Source organism: Sciurus carolinensis, chromosome 3, assembly GCF_902686445.1.
Source record: "Sciurus carolinensis chromosome 3, mSciCar1.2, whole genome shotgun sequence".
Classification (NCBI taxonomy): domain Eukaryota; kingdom Metazoa; phylum Chordata; class Mammalia; order Rodentia; family Sciuridae; genus Sciurus; species Sciurus carolinensis.
This window is the reverse complement of record NC_062215.1, coordinates 85,181,303-85,204,056: the sequence shown is the minus strand read 5'-3', so window position 1 is coordinate 85,204,056 and position 22,754 is coordinate 85,181,303. Positions and strand designations below refer to the sequence as shown.

General features: G+C 39.0%; 1 protein-coding gene across 5 annotated transcripts in view; it reads left to right on the top strand.

Annotated features, from left to right (window-relative positions):
- Window positions 1–22,754, top strand: part of Nckap5 (NCK associated protein 5) — an 863,608-nt gene that overhangs the window by 716,725 nt on the left and 124,129 nt on the right. For 3 of the 5 annotated variants that reach the window (XM_047544850.1, XM_047544854.1, XM_047544851.1), the window contains 2 exons: window positions 16,000–16,137; window positions 20,134–20,322. In XM_047544850.1, the coding sequence (XP_047400806.1) occupies window positions 16,000–16,137; window positions 20,134–20,322 (327 nt within the window). The remainder of the gene's footprint in view (window positions 1–15,999; window positions 16,138–20,133; window positions 20,323–22,754) is intronic. The other 2 variants (XM_047544852.1, XM_047544849.1) reach the window with 1 other exon arrangement.

Genomic DNA, 22,754 nt, shown 5'->3' with positions numbered 1-22,754 from the left:
CAGAGGATTGCTTCCAAAACTCCCAACAGATACCAAAATCTGCAGATACTTAAGTTCTTTACATAAAATGTCATAGTATTTCCAAACCGCCTAAGTCCATCCTCCTGCAAACTTTAAATCATCTCCAGATTATTGATAATATCTGATTCATGTAAGTACTATGTAAATAGTTGTTAGATTATTTAGGAAATAGTGAAAAAAATCATTTCTGTGCACATTCAGTAAAGAAGCAGGTTTTTCCCAAATATTTTTAACCCATTGTTGGTCAAATTCATGGTTGCAGTGACCACAGATGTGAGGGCCAACTGTATATTGAAGAATAGTTACCAAAATATTGAAAAAAAAACAAATATGACACGGGCTTCATTTCTAAAGCATAAAATAATCTCAAATAGGCAGGTCTGACACAGTTTTTAAATGATGATGTGTGATTTCTGTTGGAGATAAAGTCTCACAAGTTTATACCTTGATAATTTGATGCCTGTAGGATGTGCTAAAGTTTTACTTGAAGTTTAGTAAAATTAAGGATGCATTTTTTTCTCTTGAAGTTCACAAATGCCCTGAATTCTATGCAAGACCTATGGGATCTCATGTTAAGAACCCCTGAGCATGTATATTATCAATTTCCCAGAAATCATAAGTCTGTGTGGAGTCAAGGACAATTATTTGTCTTATTTGTATTATGCCTCCTAGGAATAGTGTAATGCTAACCTGTAGAAAATATTTGGATGAATATACTTCATATTTGGTGTCTTTTCCTAACCATTTCTTAGTAAAGCATAGATAGTGACTTATGTTCCCATGTTTCGGGGTGGGTCCTGCAGAGATACCACACTGGTCTTTTCTTGGACTTCACAGCCTTGGTCATGGGGCTAGAAGTAGCATGGGAGAGGGTTTGTCTCTCTCCCTCTCTGCAGAGTTTTCTTACCCAGGTTTTGTGGCCAACACAACCATGTGGATAGTACCTGTTTTAAAATCTGACATCTGAAACTGTCTGAAAAGAAAAGAAAAATGGTTTCAAGGAGTATGGTGAACATTTCTCTTACAATGCACCATCAGGTTTTCATGGAGGATATATTTAAGGGAGAATAAGTTCAAATTAACCTCTATATAAATGTAATTATCAGGGAAATTTAAGACTTGAGAAAAGTAAGATTTAAAGCCAGGAAAACTTCTTTATTTCTTGTAACATACTAGAGGAACTGATTCAACCTGTCCCATTACATAGTGATAAAGCAGCTTTTGATAGCAGCAGCCTATGTGATAAAATGATTATGGCAGCAGTGAGAAAGAATTTAATCAGGGAATTGATCTGCAGATTCCAATTCTGTAAGCGCCAACATCGATCAACATAAATGTCAATAATGAGATCATATTGAGAACTACCTAATTCCTTTAGGTGATTCTACTGTCTAGTGACAGATTCGAGAAGTAAATGTAAATAGGAATTTAAAACTCTTACAAGCACTCCATTGACCAACAACAGGGTACTTTGGTGCCACCTGACATGTTCATCTTGATCCTGAGAAAAAACAATAAGAAAGAAATCATTAAAGAATTTTCATATTGTAAGTTATGTACTACAAGTATCACATGATGACAGTGTAACAGCTGTTCTTATACTTAATAATTATGGTTAGACATTGAAGTTCAAGGAGAGGGAGACAGGGGAAAGTGAACACTCTCATTTGCTTTTATCTCTGAGGGGCCATGACTCCACTGTGCAGTGGAAAAGAAGACTGTCATTTCTCATGGACCAATCAGGAAAGGTGGTGTGGGGTAGAACTCTCAAGGGTTCATCTGCCATATCATACATTTTGAGTGATTGTCTGCCCAGGATTTTACTCAGAACTGGTCCTAACTCTGTGTCATGTTAGGGACCATGGGTAGCAACAGGATAAATGTCACCAAATCAGCTTCAGGATCAAGAAAACTGGAGTATTAAGGCATGTGGAGCTGCTGAAGATTGGTCAGGAACATCAGGTGGGTGGACAGAGAGGGAAGGATGTGAACACAAGACACAGGTTCTGCTCATTTCCACGGGGGCCATCCTGGGAGGGAGGCCAATGGGATGCCTCAGCAGAAGGTTTATCCTCTACTTCCTGTCTGGGCAGAAGCATATTCCAGGGCATGGGCTACCCTCCTATGGGGGATAGGATAGGAAACATACTAAAAGTGGCAGGTACTTAGAGCAAGCTGCACCTGACATTCTGAATGAAAAGCAACCTTGACTCAGCACTGGCAAAGCTGACCTCCCTCTCCCTTGCTGTTTGTATCTGTCCTACCTCAGCTGGGCACCCTATACTTGACTTCACACTTCAAGTGAATTTGCCACCAAGAGGGTAATTCTTCAATGGAGATGATTCTAATATTAGGAAACTGTCCCAAGTTATACTTTCAGTATATAGTAGCAGGCATCACTTGGCTCTGATATCAATTGAGGATAAATAGACAAAAACCACAATACAACATTCTACTGTTATTGAACAATTATACTAAAATTCCAAAGTCCACACTTAGCTCCAGTAAGCTCAGCACAGAGTACATAACTAGCTCCTTCATTGATTATGGGATATCATTTACAGTCCGATGATAACCAGAGAAGGTAACAGCCAGGACTGCAATCCCACAGAGACCCAGGAGGGCCCCATCTGATGTAATGCTCTGCTGTCTCTATCTGGAAATTCTACATATCTTTTTTACAAAGGGCCCCCTGCACTGGGTCCCACAAGTTATGTCCTTGGTCCTAAAATTAACTAACATTTTCAAGCATCTAATATACCTCAAATCCTTTAATGGATTAAATCCTTTTCCCAACCTTATGAGTTTAAGAGTACCTTGTCTTAAGTTTCAAGTCCTCACTAAATCCCTGGGAGCTACTATTGTTCTTATTATCCCTAAAGGAAACAAAGACTCAAAATGTGAAGTAACTTGCCCTCAAAAAGCAAAGTCACACAAAACCAGAATTTAAATCCCAGAATGTATCACCTGGGGTCACATGATCTCCTGCTTCCCTGGTTGGGGAGTTAGGGAGCATTGCGAAGCTAAACCCAGGAGTTTAAAAACTAGTTTTATAGTTATTATTCTCTTTGTTTTAAATGTGCTGTCTAATTGAGCATTTGTATCCATTGGACTCCAGTCAGTTGAAGTGTTTTGGTATTCCCGGGATACAGCCACATCTTGTGCCCTGGACTTTGCTCCAGGGTAGAGCTTCGTGATACATTGGCACAGGTGACATCTGCTGTTACTCAGCCATTGGCTTTTCTAGGAAGTGATTCATATTTTAACCAGATCTTTATGCATTCAGGTTGGAGACCATCTTATTCATGGTGTTTTATTTTGTTTTGTGGTACCTGGGATTGAATGCTTACAGGGCCTTATACATACGAGGCAAGCCTGTGACCACAGGCCTACACCCTCAGCCCTTTTCAATTTTATTTTGACAGGGTCTCACTAAGTTGCCCAGGCTGGCCTCAAACTTGGAATCCTTCTGTTTCCGGCTCTTGAGTAATGGGGATTATGGGCATGCACCATGGGATCTAGCTATTATTTCATTAGTTTTTGATCAGTTTATGAAAAGAATTTACCATCCAATGTCAAAAAACTGAAGGAAATAATAAAGATTTATATGTAGTAAATATCTTGAAACCTGTGGAATTATTAACAAGGGGCATTTGAGAAGTATTTGTAATCTTTGGCCCACAGTCCAAGGAAAAAAGCCTTGTCTTTAAAACCGACTGATTACTATCAAGTCTTCAAAGCAAACCCTTAATTTTACAATCATAATTACTTTTCAGGGATGTGAATTTCTCACAGTTGCACAAACAAGTCTTAGAGCAATTTCTTTTCTCTGTGGTGCTCATTTCTTTGTAATACTTATTTATAGATCCATAACCAATTCCTTTAAAAAAGAACTCACTTTTGGAATTCTCTGGGGTTGAATGCTGCCCATGATATAAAATGAAAGGAAAGCTCAGGGAAGATTACTGTGCATCTATGAGGAAAGTTTCCATCAAAGCAATTTATGAAAATTAATAAATCTTTAGGGATTTGTGAAGACGGAATAATTTTAGGATTACGATAACTGGCAACTGTCTCAGAAGAAAATAGAGAGATTATGTTATTTATATTTATGCATCGAGTATCTTCTTAATACTTTACAATTTCCACCCTAGGAGATTAGAAATTTCTTTTTCACCTTTCTTCCTGGTGCTAGTTCACAAATTTAGTGTTTACCAAACTCCAGATGTGCTTGATGAGAACAAAGTGCTATGTGCATCTAAATTCTAAAGCAAGAACAGTGGGAACATTGTTGTATGTCTCGTGAAGAATTTGCCTTTTTTTCAGTGAATTTTCTGCTGCAGTTGTCACTCCCTAATCTGTCATGCAGATATTTGTAATATCATATCCATGTACTTTTCTTTCAGATATTACATTGGAGTCTTTATAGCCCACTCAGTGGAAGATTTGCTGGGGAATCAGGAGTGAGTTCAAAGTCTTGCATCATTTCTATCTCAGTTTCTGTTTCAACAGTTTCCCCTAATACGTCTGGGGAAAAAAAATCCTACAAAATTGAAATTTAAGCAGAGAATATATTTGGCAAATAATAGAAAAATAAAAATAAATCCACTTGACTTGATGAATCCTATGTAATAGCTGGAAACTGTTATTTGCCAAAAAATGATTTAACCTAGTGAAATGTATTTTGCAGCTAATCCTTTAATGTCTGTTTTACATATTACCTTTCCCACTGTTAATATTGAACAATATTGTAAGCTAGTAATTTTATGCCCTATATTTCAAATTGCTATTAGGAAGCCACATAAATAACAATTTTCAGCCTGCTTGTTTATAATACCATGAGGCATTTCTTACCTTGGAATAAAGTAACAGTGGATTTTTAAAAACTACTTGGGGACAAAGCTCCTGGGAAGCTATGATGCGGATCTTTAGCAACAAAGTCTATAAAGCAAACTAAAGTAATAAACTGAAGCCCTGAGAATGCACAATGTGGTGTTACTTGTCCAGGGGAGTGAGACAATGGGCTTTCATTGAACATTCAGCCAGAAATTGCGTTTATGTCATTCATCTGCACAAATGTTTTGAGATGAATGGGACTCCGGCAACTTGTCCTGTATAACCCAGACACCCAGCAGTAAGTGCAGATTAGTGCACATCACCAAAGCCATTTCCCTCAACATTCCCATCTTTCTTCTCCCAGCCCCCTGCTGTGAAGTACTGCAGAGGGAACCTTGCAGCCTGCAAGGTCTCAGTGGTTATATAATCTCCCAAACAGAATTTCAATCTGTCCTAATCATTCCTTTAATAATATAAGGAACCACCCATCTTATAAATAATTCTACATCTTTTTCTTTTTCTCCAGAACACGAAGGCATTTTTCCCTTCCTTGGAGGTTATCTCCTGGTGTTAACTGATAATCTTTGATTTTAATGTCTCCTCTTTGTAGTTACAAAAAAATAAAGCAGGGCCCAGGTTGGTTTCTTTCTTTTTCTCTCTCTCTTTCTTCTTTTATTTCTATTTTTTGATAGACTAGCATTTTTATAATTGACACATAAAATTATACACATTTATGGGGTACCATGTGATATTTTGATACATTTATGTATTGTGCAGTGTTCAAATCAGAATAAACATGTCTCTTCTCCAAAGTTAATTATTTCTTTGAGGTAAAAACATTCAAAATCCTTTCTTTTAGCTTTTTTGAAATACAATATATTATCATTGTTTTTAGTCACCTTACTATGCCATAGCACACCAGAATTTCTTTTTTTTAATATGTATAATTTTTAATTGTAGGTGGACACAATACCTTTATTTTATTTTTTTTGCTGCTGAGAATCAAACCCAGGGCCTCACCCATGCTAGCACTCTACCACTGAGCCACAACCCCAGCCCCTCCAGAATTTCTTATTCCTATATAGTGCCCCACTGTTCTTAGCACCTGTTGATCAGCCTCTCCCCCTACTTTGGGGTATGGCTTCTTGCTACCCACATGTATCAAATATGGAACCCTTTGGCATCACACAAAGATCACTGTATGTCTTCAGAATTAGTGATTACAGATCTTCAGAGTGTTCTTTGCACAGTTCTAGCAAATTGTGGACTCTAAATTGAACCTCATGCTACTCCTTTAAGAAATAAGCATGCTCAAGGATATAAAAGCTGTTTGAATGTTCATTGTGTATAACTTTCCTCTCATATACCCCTCTATTATCTCCACTTCCAGACTTTTTCTTTTGGATATCCATAAGGATATTGGCCCTAGCCAGGTCTAGCATTGGGGGGAAATTTGAGGTGGACAAAGGAGTAGAGGGGAAAGTATGTATTATAGAGAGAATAATGGATTCAAATTCAGTTGGTCTTTCTCACTGCTACTTGACCCAAGTTTGTTTCCTGAGATATCTCTCTCACCTTTCCCTCCCTTGAATTTAATTCTGTGGTTTTGCTGAACTCATCGCATTAAAGTGTCACTTTCTCATCTTTGGACCTTTGATTGGGCTGTGAACACAAGGACCTTGCTTTCATTTTTGGTCCCTGCTATAATCTGAATGTTTGCATCTACCCAAAATTCAGGTTGCAATCTTGACTCCCAAGGCAAATGGTATTAGAGGTGGGAACTTTGGAAGGTGATTTTTATAATATGGTAGTACCCTTATAAAAAAGGCCTCAGAGAGCAGCCTTATCTTTGAGGACATAGAGAAGAGACCCCATGAGAACTAGTACACATCCCTTCCCAGTCACTGAATCTGCCAATGGTTGGTCTTAGACTTTCAAATTGACAGGACTAAATTCTTGTTGTTTATAATCCACCAATTAGATGGTACTTTGTTATAGAGCTGATCAGGAAAGCCAGCTGATCAGAAATGAGTAATCATTTCTCATCTGTAAGATCTCTTAACTCTGCTAGACCTTAGTTGTGACTTCCCTCGGAGAAAGGTCTCCTGTGGCATACTCCATTGCTGGGCCCTGGGCAGTTTGTCCTTCCAGGTGGCAGAAACTGTGTGCTCATCCTCCTAGTCCAGTGCTGGAGTTTGGATAAGACAACATAGTGACAGAGAATGAGGTGACATAGGGATAATCCTAAAGTCTATATCCAGGTCTAAATCCTTGACTTTATGGTATTTGACCCCTCTTCTTCAGTTTTCTCATCTGAAAAATGGAGGTGATAACATTTTCTACCTTGTGAGGTGATAGTAAGGATTGAATAAGAAAGAAATGATTTAAATCCCGACCACAGTACCTGGCATTTGTTAGCACTAAGTGTTTGCTGCCGTTGGTCTGTGTTTTAGTTTTCAGTTATGTCCAGATTTACATAAAGAATTGTGTTTCCCTGGAAAAAATGTAGAGATCCACGAAGGAAACAACATAAACAATGCCAATCATAATACCAACAGTGATGATAATGAAATACTAATAAGGAAAATATTTTTTAATTAGTGAGTGAATTATGTCTGAGTCTAGTAAGGGAGAATATATTGACTGGGGCAGTATTTATTTCCTGTTAAATTCTGTGCAGTCTGTTTTGTTGTTTAATTTGTATTATTATTTTAGGAAATTGTCTATGACAGACTATCATTAACCAGATTTAATTGGGTAGAATTAAGAGTATAAAATCTGTGGTCAGACTGAGGTGTAAATACTATTTATGTAACCTCAGACAATAGTTCTTAACGCTCTACCTCAAGTTCTTTATCTGTAAGGTGGGAATGATAATAATGGTCCTTACTGTGCAGCTTGAGGATTTTAAAGGATAATATATGTGAAACACATACTTTGTGGGAATCAGAGCTCAATAAGTGTTCACAGCTATTATTGTTGGGTTATTATGATTATTTCTTTCTCAATCATCTGCCTCTAAAGAGGAATCGAGGCAGGCAAATTGCCAAGGCAGCAGCATTTGACTGATAGGAATGCTCTGAAAGGGAGGGCTCAGCGCTTAGGGTGAAAAGCATCTTCCCCAGGATACGCCTTCTAAAGGCGCCAGGGAACGGATGTGGGGAACAAGTCAGCAGGATGTGGTAGAAAGTGTGGACCTAGAAGGGAGGCAGAGCTGGGAGAAAATCCTGGCTGTACCACTTCCTGGAATATATATAGCCTGTGACTTTGGATCTCTTCCTTAGCTTCTGTCATCATGAGTTCTTTATCCCTAAAAACCATGATAGCAGCTTCTTCCTTGACAGTGTGAAGATTCACTAAATGAACTTAGGGAAGGGGCTTCACACAGTGTCTCCTCCCCCAACAAAGCCAGAGCTCATTCATTCCTTCCTGATGAACAGTACATTGAAAACCAGTGACCATCAGTGGGTCTGAAAAAAAAAATGTCGTTTGTTTTTATTCCCCTCTAATCTCTTTAGTTCAGATAGTCAGAAGGAAAATTTGTTCCCCTACATATAAAAGGCCAAAAGCTTCAGAAAGTCAGGACTTTTTAAAACTAAAACTGGATTAAAAATGTAAAAACCAGCATAGATAATTTTACAAAACAGCAGGGGCAATTGGAAAGCACTTATTAAAGTACCTGTTAAAGTAATTAGGGATAAAAATGGAAATTTCAAGGCACTTCTGTATCTCTTAAATCCCAGAATAGGCTGGGACTGTGCTGAATCATTTCCTCCCTTAGATCAGATTCATAGAAAAAGACAGTAGGAAGCTGCAGCCATCCTCAGACTACAAGCAAACCTGAATCACCTTTAGGAAATGACTCTCTACCTGCCCACACATCCCACAGGCCTACCTTGGAAGCCCCAATCCTACATCCAGTTTCACACTATCCTGTCACTGTGCTGTTATACTGTATCTGAAATATTTCTGATTCTTTTTCATGTTGTGTAAAGACTTCAGACCAAGAGATTGGGGCGGGGGGGGGGGGGGGGGGAGGGGTGCTTGTCAGTAAGAACAATGCACAGAAAATTATCTCGCATGTATTTTACTTTATTGTTAGTATACCCCACCCATATCCCTACCCCCATATCACCTTACTCTACCATGATTTCTTTTGCATGCTCTCCCTTAAAAATTTCTTGTATGTTTTCCTTAGTTGCACATTTGGGTTCATTGATCTCATAAGCTCCACTGATGAGCGTCCTCGGGTCTCTCATCATTCATAGTCAGGATCCTGTACACAGTAGATGCTTCATAAATGCTTCTTGTTGCACCAATTAGAGTGGAGGCTCCCAAGGGAAGGTCTGCTGCTTCCATCCTCATCCATCTTCCCACTGGTTCTCACCCTGCAGGTCCTCAGGGCTCTTTAATGGAACCGTGGCAAATAGAGTAGTAGGAGATACTCCAGTCATCAGCCTAAACTGCAGAGACTCCACATAAATTTCCTATTCACCAAATGAAATGCCACTCCCTTAGGCAGCCACAGCATAATCAGGTTGTCATGGTAGCAAGGGACCCTTGAAGAAGGTTCTGAATACAGCTGTGGAATAATTGTTTTCAAAAGGATTTTATAACCTTGAATCCCAGAGAAGTAGAAAAGGGGGTGTAGACCCATGTCATTTGCCAAGACACCATCCAGAGTGAAACAGAATGCACTGGAGCATCTGAAGATTGACATGCAAGGCATGTTGAAAGTTTTCCAGGGAGAATAATAATTGCAGCGAGAACTGTTGTGGATAGCTTTAAAAATAAGTTATAAAAATTTCAGACTTGGAGTAAGATCAAATCATGATGCATATAGTTTTGTTGTTGTTGTTGTTGTTCTTGTTGTTGTTTTTGTACTGAAGATCAAGCTCAGGCCCTTGTGCTCTCTGGAAAGCACTCTACATCTGAGTGACATCTCAACTCTGTACCTAGTTTTTGAAGGTCTTCTAGAACATTGGAAAGGCTCACTGTTCTTGTCCTGTCAGCAGGATGGCTGGATGAGGCTATTGTGTTTTATCTTTGTATCTCAAAATGGAAATAATGGCATGATTAATTAAACATCAGCTTTTATCCAAAAAGATTTTATCCTGGGCTCAAATTTTTGTGAATTTAAGAAATGACCATATAATACTTAGTTATATAACATGCAGTTATATAATATTCAATTTTATAATAAATTCTTAATGGATTAGAATGAAACCTGTGAAATGTGAACCCAGGAATCTACCACAACCTCTCTTGATGGGGTTTTGAAGGGCTTATGAAAAATCACATTTCTGAGTGTGGCAAAAATTCAAATTTAGTATGTGAGTAAGGCAAAACTTGTTTTAATATTTTTAAGATTGCTTGGTGAGTAAAGCTTCCACAGAGAAATTATATCCATCAGACTGAGCTATTTCAGGAAATTTCCTTGAACTTTTAGTAATTCTTATACATACCTATGAAAATTTCCCTATTCACCCAACAGAAGGAACAAATCTTTCTCACCTGGTTGTGTCTGACTCAGAGCCATATTTAAAGCACGTCTCTTAAGATACACCAAATCTGCCACAGTTATCTTCTACCCCTGGAAAGAAGATATCCAGAAAGGAAATCATAAGAAGGTAGCAATATCAAAAGATGCTGAGAGGATTTCTTAAGAACCCACTCCAGGTTTGCTTCCCTTGTGATGGGGTGAAAGGGAATGAAGCAGAAGATGGAAGGCCAGTCTAAGACAGAGGTGGAGGAGCAGGAATGGTACCCTAGGAATCTTTCTGGAAGCCCTGAGGTGGGATGAACTCTCTGAATTAGAGACAGGCCAATGTAAAGTTGGTTCCTCATCCAGTAAATCAAAGCAGAATCCAGGCTACCACTTATGAAGGAGATTGATCCCTAAAGAAGACCAACTCCAAAAATGCAGGCATCCAAGATGATGGAGAACTACAGAGCTCAGCAAGATGGTAAATGGATTATTTACCAAGATAGGGAGTGACCAGGGATGGCTGCTGGTATTCCTTCTCTTGGATCAAGTGCTGATTAACAGTGAAAAGTGGCAAGATTCCAAGCAATTCCCCCATTCCTCCTTCAAGGTAAATTTTTTATCCTGAAACTTCAGAAGTAGAAAACTATCTTCTAGTGGGAGGAGCATGTTGAGATTAGAACTCAGGGAATGGTGGTAGGTAAAGAATGTTTAACACTAGGTCTTATGGCAATAAGAGTCCTTCTCACCTTGGGAGTAAAGCAGAAGTTCAAGAATTTTGTGAATAGATTCCATCCACTTCAACAGAGTTTTTCCACAAAGAAGGATATGCAGTTCTGATTAATATAAGACAGGACTGGGATAGAATTTGGACTATTTATAGTATCCATCAAGGTTAAGTCAATCTAGATGATTGAAAGAGATCAAATTAAAAACTCTCATTTCCATCCCTCCCTCTGTTGCTAAACCTAAGGCGCTCATGTTGGTGAAGTGTGCTAGTCAGAAACATGCCATATTTATTCTCACAATGTCACTTTTGTACATATAGTTAGTTTTTAGTAGTTAGAGGGAAGAATAATTGCCTGTATGATTATGTAATTAGATTAATTTTCTCAAGAAATCTGAATGAAGGGAGCCCTGGTTAAACAATCCTTTTAGTCCATTCCTCTTGACTCCTGAAGCTGAGATTAAAAAACTCAAGAAATTCTGATATGGACAAATTCACACCTTCCTTTCCAAACTTTAGGAAGCACATTAGCAAACACAAAAACTGCTCTTCCTCTAATTTACTTGTAATTTCTGGCATGATTTTCCATATTCTACAAAATTCTTAGATGAAGATCTGTTTTTTAACCTTGCCTTGTACCACTAATGAATGTCTCAGTGTCTTCTTGGCCTTAGCAATTACTGTCCTAAAGTTAAGAAATCACCACAGAACGGAGTCAAAACCTAGAGGCAGAACTCTTATCAAAGGTAACCAGCCTTCACTGACCCCTGAGAAACTGCCGCATGTGAGCCAGGTAGAGAAACAATGGAAAACTCTCATCTTCTGACCAGTTCTTAAAGGCTCAAGCATACCTCCGTCTCCAGTCTCCCCACCTGATAAAGGACAGTCCATCTTTAGTATATTCTGCCATGGGGGACATTTATCTGCCTGTTATCATTGATATAGGACTATACAAAAGAACATAGGGCTAGCCAACTGAGGACAAGTTAATTTCCATATATTTCTAACCCAGCCTATGATCTGGGTACCAGCTGCCCTGACATTTCTATGTCCAAATTTGGTATTTTACCCTGGTAAGAAATGTATTTCCTCACTGTGTGTTGTGATATAGTGTGACCCTTTAAGAAAACCCCCAACTTTGCTCCTGTGTCCTATGGCAGAATGTAAGCTTTATCCCCATGAAGCTGAAATCCTCAGTGCCAGAAGTCACCTTGGTCCCCTGACAGCCATTATATATACATGTGTAAATAGGTGTGTGTATGCATAAGCACATACACACACACATATTAACACACAGATATATGTTAGTATAAATGCAAGTACCTGCTGAGTAACTACCCTATGTGCTGCAGAGCACCTATCTCAGAGGAAGGCAACATCGGCAAGGCCAGTGTTAGTGATAACAGACAAACCCCAAATGAATCATGGCTCAAACCCAGTGTAAACTGATTTCTTCCTCATTACACTAGGATCAAAAATACCTTCCAAAAGAGTTATTTCTGATCCTAGTGGAGTTGTTTTCCAGTTGGTGACTCAGGAATCCAAATTATCTTCCCCAGGTTTGCTCCCTGTTGAACATGTATCCTGTAAGGTTTCTGTGCTGAGTCCACTGCATTGAGCCAATGGAAGGGAACAGATCACAGAGAAATGTATGGGGATGTTCCTGGACCAGGGAGAAAGGGCAGACATCACTTTTGCCCATGCTCCATGAGCTAGAACTAACTATGTCACATGGCCATTTTTTATTGCAAAGAAGGCTAGGAGTAAAGTCCAGCTGTGTGTCTGTCTTGGCTTCAGAGACAAAGTAAAAATATAGGATTAGCCTGTAATCTTATAGAGCTGATGATCCATGGGAGAATAGAACCTATAATAGGAGCAGTCAAGTATTGGTACACTAAATAGAGGGTGGAGGGAGGGAGCAATGCAATCCATCATGGGAGAGAACCCACCCGCATTAGTGAGGATATGTAACCTTCCAGGTAGGGTTTTTATTGTAGTTCTGAAACATGGACAGGGCTTCGTTAGGAGGGCAGGAGCAGGGATAGCATGCCATGGAAAGGTGGATGAAGGCATCACCTCAGAAAGAAGAGGGGCATATTCCTAATGTGGAGGGACCAGTCTGACAGAAAGGGAGAGTGAGACAGTTACCCTTAAAGGAAGCATTTGAGGAAAGGATCTCTCACTAGTTTGGACATATGGGAGACTCAGATTCTATTTCTGAGACCAACCTCAGTTACTAAGATCAAGTAACACATGATTCTAGGTCAGTTTTAGAGTGATCTTGCTACCTTTCATGTCTAAAGCAAAACATGCCTATATCTAGGATTCTTCTGGATTTTCAGGTTAAACATTCGAAATTTAAAGCTATTCAGGTAAGAGATTTTATCCAGATGAACTCTAACAGTGAACATGAAGTATAGCTAGGTATGTGATGGGTAATTTGCTCTCTAAGCAGGAGAACTCCTCTGAAGAGGCCATGCTTTCTTATTTACTCTTTTTCTGACAGTGACTTGAATTGTCCACATAAACATCCTACTACTTTGTATCAAGATCAGAATTAAGCTCAGATTACATAATGGCTTCACAAAAGTAGTTTTATGCACCCACATATACATATGTTTTTCTTTGAAAATATATTTATTATACATACATATATAGATGTGAAAATATAAGCCTTTTAAAAAAATGTCTTATATTAAGTATAGCACCCATGGGCTTGTGAACACTCATGATTATTGAACTAAGTTGTGTGAAGGGATACTTATCATTTTTGCCTAAAACCTTAGGCCAGAAATAGATTTTATTTTCTCTGAGTCAGTTTGTGTTTATCTCACATACACAGATGCTATAACAGCAAATGATTATACTACAAAGAAACTACATACCGCCGAATCTGAATTATGAAAATAATCTGGATTAAGGTCACATGGGTTCCTATATACCACCTCTTCTTGCTATGACCTTGTTTCCCTTCCTTTGATGGTGGATTAAGCAGCCATTTCCATCCTTCTGTAATAGGTGAGGGATCTCACACAGAGAGGTTCAGTTACATTCCTGAAAGCCCATGAAACCAAACCACTTTGACAGGGCTGGTACCCAGGTGCTCCAGGACCTCTTCCATCTCCACAAAGACCTTACTGATTTCAAGGCAGGAAATGACCAGTTGGATAAAAACCAATGAAACGTAGCATCATTTAGGAAAGTAGGTTTTTATACACATATATTCATGCAGTCAGTGGAAGGATGACATCATATATCTTAGAAAAAGGAGTGAAGTACAATCATGAACTGAATAAGAAGTCAGATATCTATATAGGACTCTTCCTCCAAATCACATGATATACCACTCAAAATCATCATTTCTTTTGTTGAATGTCATTTCCCATAACTACTTCTACTGTTTGCATATTGATAAATGTATTTTTGGGTCTTAAAGCATTATAATTGTTCTGGCACTCTCTCAATGTTTAAAACCTATATACAGGTAGGAATAATCTAACGACATAGTTTTTCCTTTATAGACTGTGACGAACATTAACTGGGTCCTTACTGAGTATAATACATTGTGACAGGTCCTAGAAATTAAATGGTAAGAGAAATTCTGTCTTTTCTCTCAGAAAACTCAGAATCTAGAGAGAACTTACAGATTATACAAGTTGTCCAGAAACAATATCATTCTTCTAGTTACCTATTGAGGTTTTAGCCCCATTGAAAATTTTAATTTTCAAAGCAACAGGCAGCCAGATTGAGATGTATTCCCTTTATTTGTGGAAGTACCTCCACATACTCATGGACTAAGAAAACAGAGGTACAAATATGAGGCTAGTAGTGAAGCTCCACTGGTAAAAAGAACAGATCTACCAAAAACAGACTCCTGCAGAAGGAGGGAGCATAGCCATACCACATCCCACCCTCTGCTGAGACAAAATGACCTTTGAGACAGCACCTGTTCTCTGAGATGATCTTAACATTACCTTGTGGCAGAGAATCTAAGATGATCATCAGCTTCACTCTGCAGCAGAGCCTCTCCAGGATGGCAAAAGGATAGAGAAACTTTTCAGAAGCGAGGGGGGAATGCTTATTTACTTACTTGATTAGACATTTTTAGTGTCTGAAGTCACAAAAGTTGTAACCAAGACAAACCAGGGTACAAGTACCACTTTTAAAATGTCACCAGCCTAGCAGGCACATTAGAGATAAATCACAGGTTTTATTGTATTTGCAATTAAACTGATTAAATTTAATGTCCTCAGAAAAGTCTTAGTAATTAGTATAAAGATTAATATAGTGAAATGTCCCTGTTTTAGCAGTCCTCCCAAGCAAAACTGAAATAAAGAATTCAGTATATAATCAAATAGCACGTAAATATTAATGCACAAAATCCTCTGAGTCCCCAGATCCCTGATGCAATTATTTTCTATTCACATTAATTGTTGCTAACAGATGACGCTAATGACTTTGAGTTAAAATGTGTCCAAGGGAAGATTTCACAAGATCAGTGCTGTTTAGAAATAAGGTCATTTTTGTAATTATTTGCTTGGATTTTAACCACCATTGAACATTTTTAGGTTAACTTGATGACTAAGTTTTTTTACTATGAATATCAGAAGTTAATTTTCACACTAGTCGTTAAGTGTATTGCAGATATTCACATATTTCCTACTAATCTTCCAACTACAACTTATTTTTTGTACTGTTTCCCAAGGCAGACTGAAAGACTGTAAAGTGTATGATTATTGTTTACAAAATGCAATTTGCATACATACATAAATATTGAACACTAATAAACTGGAATAAACTTGTTTGAATTAGGGCATGTATTCTCTGATCCAGAAGTGTCAATTCTTTTGAGACTGAGCTGTTCAAGGCAGGATTTTAAGACAAACGGTTAAACGATGGCTATTCCATATTTCTGCTTGGCTCTTCCTAGAAACTTCACTCACGCATCTTAGATCTTTCATCTGGAGATTTGCTTTCAGAGGTGGGAAGGAGCCGAAGTCTGACGCAGTCACGAACTGATGTCGAGCTGCACGTGAGTCCCCCAGTTGCCTTCAGAGGACTTGTTCAGGTTATTTTCCTTCCATCAAATATGATGTCACAACTGAACCATAAAATGCATCCTTGAAACATTGTCAGGCAGATAAAAATACCTTCCTTTCTTGTGTTCTCTGAAATTCAATATCATGTCCCCCAGCTTATATAGTAAGCAGAAAGTGTCACTCTAGGCAAAAATGTCATAAATCTTGGCTTTGTCCCCAAGATACCTTCTTGGGTATTGATTACATCTCAAAGTCTCTGAGAAATGGTCAAGGAGCTTTTTATTAAAGCCCATGTCCCATATTATTCATCCTACTTTTATGATATATTATATATGAACTTTTAAAAATTCATGGGCTGTGCATTTTTTTCTTTAGCTAGGGTTAGCTTTGTGCTTATGTGGCAAAACTTTAACCAGTATGGCTTTTAACTCCCATTGACATAAAAAGAATAACTTGAAAAAACACAAGAGCCATTTAAATACATAATGAAAAATGTTAGGCTTAAATAAATGACTTGAACATTTTGAATCACTAGAATTTTACTTTATAATTTTATTAGTTATATACAGGATATTCTATACCAAAGGTAAATATTCTCAAGTTAAATTGAAATTAAATTTCAGTGGAATGCAGTTACTTTAAACTTCCATAAAGACCTAATGGCATCCCATCTATAACATGTTCTTAAGATCAGGGATTTTTTTTTAAGTATGCAATTCTTATTCAAGAAACTCTTGGCTTTAGTCTCTCTATTTTTTAAGTAAAATTGTAGGTTTTATACTGCATTTCTCACAGCAAAGATGTTAAAATATATGAGTCATTCAAGACAGTAATCTAAAATGCACACTGAAAAAAAATAGTTTGAATAGGGAAAACAGGATGAATTTTGCCAATGAAATAAACATAATTAAGATAATGTTGCAGTGGGAACCAATATGCATTTTCTGAAAAAGAAGAATTTTAGTAATAATTATTATCTATTGACAGCTATACTCAGTGGGATTCTAGTGTTCTGCATATCCCAGAGAGTTCTATCAGGGGCTCTTCTCGGCTTTACAGCAAAATGGCTGGGACTTGGGTCTAGCATCAGATGCTGTATTGGTTGAGTGACCCTAAGCAAGATACTAAAATCTGAGTGTGCCAAATTTCCCATTTAGAAAATGAGGATAATGATATTTCTTTTCATTTCAAAGAATGGTGAGGATTACATGAGATAATGCATGACATGTATATAGCATAGTACCTGTTAATACCATTGAGACCATCAGAAGATCTCTGTTACTTTTACCCTTTTCTGCCCTCCTTTAACATGTGACACCATGTCACAGCCATAGGAAAACATGGCAAAGGTGGGAACAATGAACAAGAAGGTCATCTACTAGTACATTTTTCCAGAAAATCCTGTGGGCAATCCCTGATACAAAGTGCACCCACTTTGGTTATTGCCCACTACAGTTATTTTACCACTGGCATGTCAGGCATCAGATAATGATGGGATACCAGGAAGTTTCAAACAGGGTCCTGTAGGCCAACTCTGAACTTATGGTTTAGATGAAGAGGCAAGATACACATACGTGTCTTTTTTATAAAAATAGCAACACCTGCAAGTTCCTAAGCATTACCATATGCCAGTAGCAGTTCTGTCTTCATTGTTATCTTATGCAGTGAATGCTTTTGACACCTTTCTGCCCAATTCCCCTCACCCACCTGCTGCACATGACATTGACAGGCCTTCCCCACTTCCTGAATTATCCTTTATCACATACAGACACTGAAGTTCAAGGCCAAAAGAGCCCAGAATTCATTCTCACTCCAGCCCATCTTCTAAGATCTAGATTCCTGTCATATTAATCCAGCCTCTCTGCAAGAGGTACACACATGAGTGATAACTGGGCAAAGGGGGCCTATGCATTAAGAGTCCTGAGAATTGAGTTGAGTTGTAAAAATGGGTATCATTTGATAGGTGCAGTGGGAAGGGGTGGGTAGGAAGTCACAAGCTCCAGTACCTTGGGGAAGACAGGATATAGACTGTCACCTAAAGCCAAGAAGAGTCTGAAGAGGCCTTTGAGGCTGAGTTCTGGGTCACCTGGCAGGAGGCAGGCACAATCCCTCTCTGGAGAGGAGACACAGCTACCAGCAGAGGCAGCCCTAGATAGCTAGCTAAAACTGCCCTGATTACTCAGACAACAAAATGTAAGACAACAGGCTGGAGGAATTGGACAGCACACAAGTAGAGGTGAGGCCTGGTGTCGTCTTTCTGAAAATGTGCTCAGGGAGCATTCCAGATGTCTGTGATGGCTGAGGCTTATATGCCAGGTGCTCCAGCAAGACAGAGTCATTGACTGTAGGCAACTGAGATCCAAATATGAACTCCCCATAACCAAGTTACATCCAGCAATAAACAAGGTCATAAATCAATAGGTGTTGTTGAAATCTGGATTTTTAAGACAAATTTCTCCTTTCATTGATATTTAGAATCAAATTTCAGTGGAGGGGAATAGGATAATAAAAGTTCTTGGCATTTTTAGATCACTTAAAGAAATTGTTATGCAGCAAAAAATAAAGTACTGATAGCAAGGCAGATAAAAATCTAATATTATTAAGCATTATAGATATTGATTAGAGAGCACATTAAACATGCCCTATGCACTTAAAGCAGGAGCTCAGCATTACCACAAGCACCCTCACATTCTCATTACCTTCTTCCCTGCACTGGTGTTTAGTCACAGTCAGTGGGAATTGCATTTGGAAATCAGTGATAAGTACTGGGGTACCAGAGGTACCCATAAAGTGTCAACGAATCACATAAGTAAGAGGCTCCTCTACTCTGCAAGTGACACTAAGACAGATGGTGCCTCATCAAAAAGTTCCTGAAACGAAGCTTTATATAGATAGGAGAATGGAATTAGATAGTAATAGAGAGATTTTATTCTCAATGGTCTGGGTGCTAAATTAATTTAGCCTGTCCAGTTTGTGAAACTTCATTTGTTACATAAGGGGCAGTAATGTGGCTGTCAAGATGTGCTTGGATGTTCACAAGTTTATTTGTTACCCTTGCTTTATGCAGACCCACTAGCATTCCAACAGCCTGGACCTGCTGCATAGGACCCAGATCTGTTTAATGTGTGCATTATTGCCATTTGGACAGTCAACTGGATATAAAAGTTTTCTCATATTTTACATTATAGGCTCAGAATGCATACATTTGTTTGCATACATGTTCATGGCTTATTAGAAGGGGGCACAGATAGGCTGGGGGCATTTGACAACTTATTTAGAATAACATTATCAGTGGAGGAGAGCAGGGTAATAAAAGTTCCCAGACTCGGCCATGGGAGTAATCTGGTAAAATTGTTCCACTCTACAGTTGAGGACATTAAGGTACATAGAAGTTAATTTTTTTATTTTTCACAAGATCACATATATTGTGGCATTTTGTAGCCTGATCCAGACACTAGATTAGCAGCCTAGTACTCAGACTCTTGAGCCAAATAACCAAGGACACTGCTCCTTCTATTTGTAGCATTTAGTCATGTTATCATTGTCATTTGGGGGTTTTGTTTTGTGGTACTGGGAACTGAACCCAGGGCCTCACACATGCTAGGCAAGCACTCTACCTCTGAGCTGTACATTCAGCCCTTGAGACATGTGTTGATATTGATCTTATTTTCTCACCTATAAGGCAGCATAAAATAAACCACCGTCATGGTACTTTTGCCTAATAATGAACTTGCAGTAATTGAGCACCAATTATAAGCCAGATGCTGTGCTATTTGCTTCTTATCTAGAACCTCATCTACTCCTCACGATGATCCTTTAGGGTAGGCAGTATTGTCACTGTTCCCTTTGAAAAGGAGAATGTGGCTATAAAAGCTAATTAACTTCCCCATAGTCACACAGTAGAAACAGTGTCTATAGTCTGCTTGACTCCTAAGTCTTTACTTCTGACCACTCACTGGGAGGTTTAGTTGGTACTTACTCTTCCCTAAGCCAGGCACTTGCTCAGAAATGTTCTGCTTTTTCAGGAATACCAACTGAATGCAAAATCAGGAATCCCTGCCCTGAAGTGCCCTGGTTTAGGGACTGTCATCCCTGGTCACCTCTGTCCTCGAAACAGCTGCAGCAGCAGCGAACTGTCCCTTTCTAGCACCTGCAGCGAGTATTCCAGTGGCTCCTCCTACACGTGGCATGATGGCAAAAACCTCAGGAAAAGGGTAAGGCTCCTTTCAAGGCATTTTTAGCGTCTGAGTGAACCAGATCCTCTGCTGGTAGGATATCATCACAGAGGCAGAGGGTGGAAGGGAGGGGTATGAGGGAAATGACCATTTGCTGAGTACCTGCTCATGGTTTATGCTGACCTCCACTAATCAGTGCTATGGCTCATCAAACAGAATTTGACTATCAACTGGAAGGCAGCATAGTAGCGAATGTCCTGCAGTAGACCATAAGGACCCAGGCTTCAGTGAAAGTAGGTCCATTCTTACTTATGTGCCAGGTGCTTAGACAATGCTTCTCATTAGAATGACAGCCACCCACCTGCACAGTGGGCTCACACATCTAAGAATTCCTTCATGCTTTGACCAAACTTCTTTGCACACTGGTGCAAGCCAAGAATTTTGAAATAGCTGTTTTAGCAGTTCCCTAAAGTGGAAGGAAAGCAGAATACATGAGAATGGGAACCCTGAATCAGAATACTTGAGAGTCATTTTTCTACCATTTGGGTAAATTTAGGTTATGCTTTCAGCAGTATAGAAACCAGGAAAATTCTGTAACTCCCAGAAAATACTAGTGAGGGAGCAGCTTTGTCATCCTCTGAACAAGAACTCCAAAAAAAAGATTTCAAGCTTGCATTTAGAGCCTATTCCCTTGGACTCAGACATCTAATGCAAAGCGGAGAGCCTGCTGCATTATCAAAATCACTCCCTCTGAGGAGTAGTTCAAAGCTCTGAATACTGTCTGCCAGGGGCCTGGATCCTCACAGAATGGGAAGATGGCCGGAGAGGTTTCCTCGCTTTGTCTGAGTGTTGCTGACTCCCGCAGCCCCATAATCTGCTCATTTCATTCTGGGACCTCTTTGCTCTCCTTCCCAGAGCATTTTAACTTTCTTTTTAAAAAATTTTGACTGAATTCTTCCAATTAGAGCAGCCCTTGATGTTCTAAGGCAATCTCTCCCCTGGAAGAAGGGAAGGAAAGTTCTGAATCTGTCACATGTCACAGTGCACCATCCTGGTTCCCAGGGATGCATCAAGCTGGATCCAGGCCTATTCAGACATTTTAAACTTACTCTGTTTGAAGAACTTTTGGGATTTTTACCTGGTGCCAGGTGCTCATTTCTATCAACTTGCATAATAAAGTTAAAAACTATGAATTTGAATGTATAATATTAACTTATATAAAATATATGACTAATAACTCTTTTTGAACTCACAAGTGTTTCCTTAAATACTGTTTTGTGTAGAAACAGAAAGGAAGCTTGAATGAAACGGGCAAGAATTTGGCTCTGATTAATGAATCATTATCATTTGTGACTCACGTTTTTATGCACTTCCCTAATGTTAACTCCTTTAATGCTTGTAAGAGTCTATTAAGTACATTCTCCTATTCGCCCCATTTTATAGATGAGGAAACTTGAGTAACAGATAAGAAGTTAAGTGACCATGACCAGTACATGGCAAAACTGGGCAATTGGATCCAGAACCTTCACTCTTAATGGTTCTTAATGGTTCTGCTCTCTTTGCCTTGTTGAGTCAGCCTGATACATGGAGGTGCTATGCCAAGTGTTGGGGTGGGTTTGTTCCTAGTAAGACCAACAATGCCCTTTATAAGATAATAAATGAAATTATAACCCTAATGTCCAGTTAAGGAATAGAAAAGGAGTGTAGACATTATGACCCCTACCTTATCAGCAGCATCCTGCAACTATCCATACTGCTCCAGAGTGCAGCTCTCTTCCAGCTTTGCCCAGCAAAGAAGGCAGCTGTGGGAAATGCCAGCTCCTCCCTACCTCCTCAGCCACAGGGAACTCATGCTTTTCTTTTTGCTCCCAAGTTTTAGGATTGGGTCAAACTTTTTTCAAGTTGTTAAATGTCAAGACCTCCTGTGGAAAATGGTGGAGGAATGTGACCAATCTCACTGGAGGTTTATAGCTGCTGACCTTGGGATGAGGTGAAGCTGCCATGGACAGACTCTGTAGGGGCAGAGAGGAGGTGGGTCAGCAGAGGCCAAGCATATTTTCCATGTGTTACACACATCTGCTTCTTCCAAGCTCTCACATGGCACTTTTGACTGGCTTCTCTGCTTTATTGTCAATGTGACTATTAGGATCATGGAAATTCTTAGAAATCTAAGATATGGCAGTCCGCACTCTGGTTGGTCTATGATACCCAGACTCACTAAGGGGATTGCTTCTGATTTCCAAAGGAGCTTTAAATGGCAAAGAGGAAGAGTAGGAAGAAGGGGCAGCATCACCAAGTAGCATCTATCCCCAGCAACTTCTGACACTAAAGAATTTTCAAAAGAAAATGTATAATTCGACTTAAAAAATAAAAACGTGTGTGTTATGGATAACAAGAGTAATTTTCATGAAAATGCCTTAGATAAAAGCAAATGTTAACAACTTACTTAAAAGCCCAGATCCCAGTGTAAG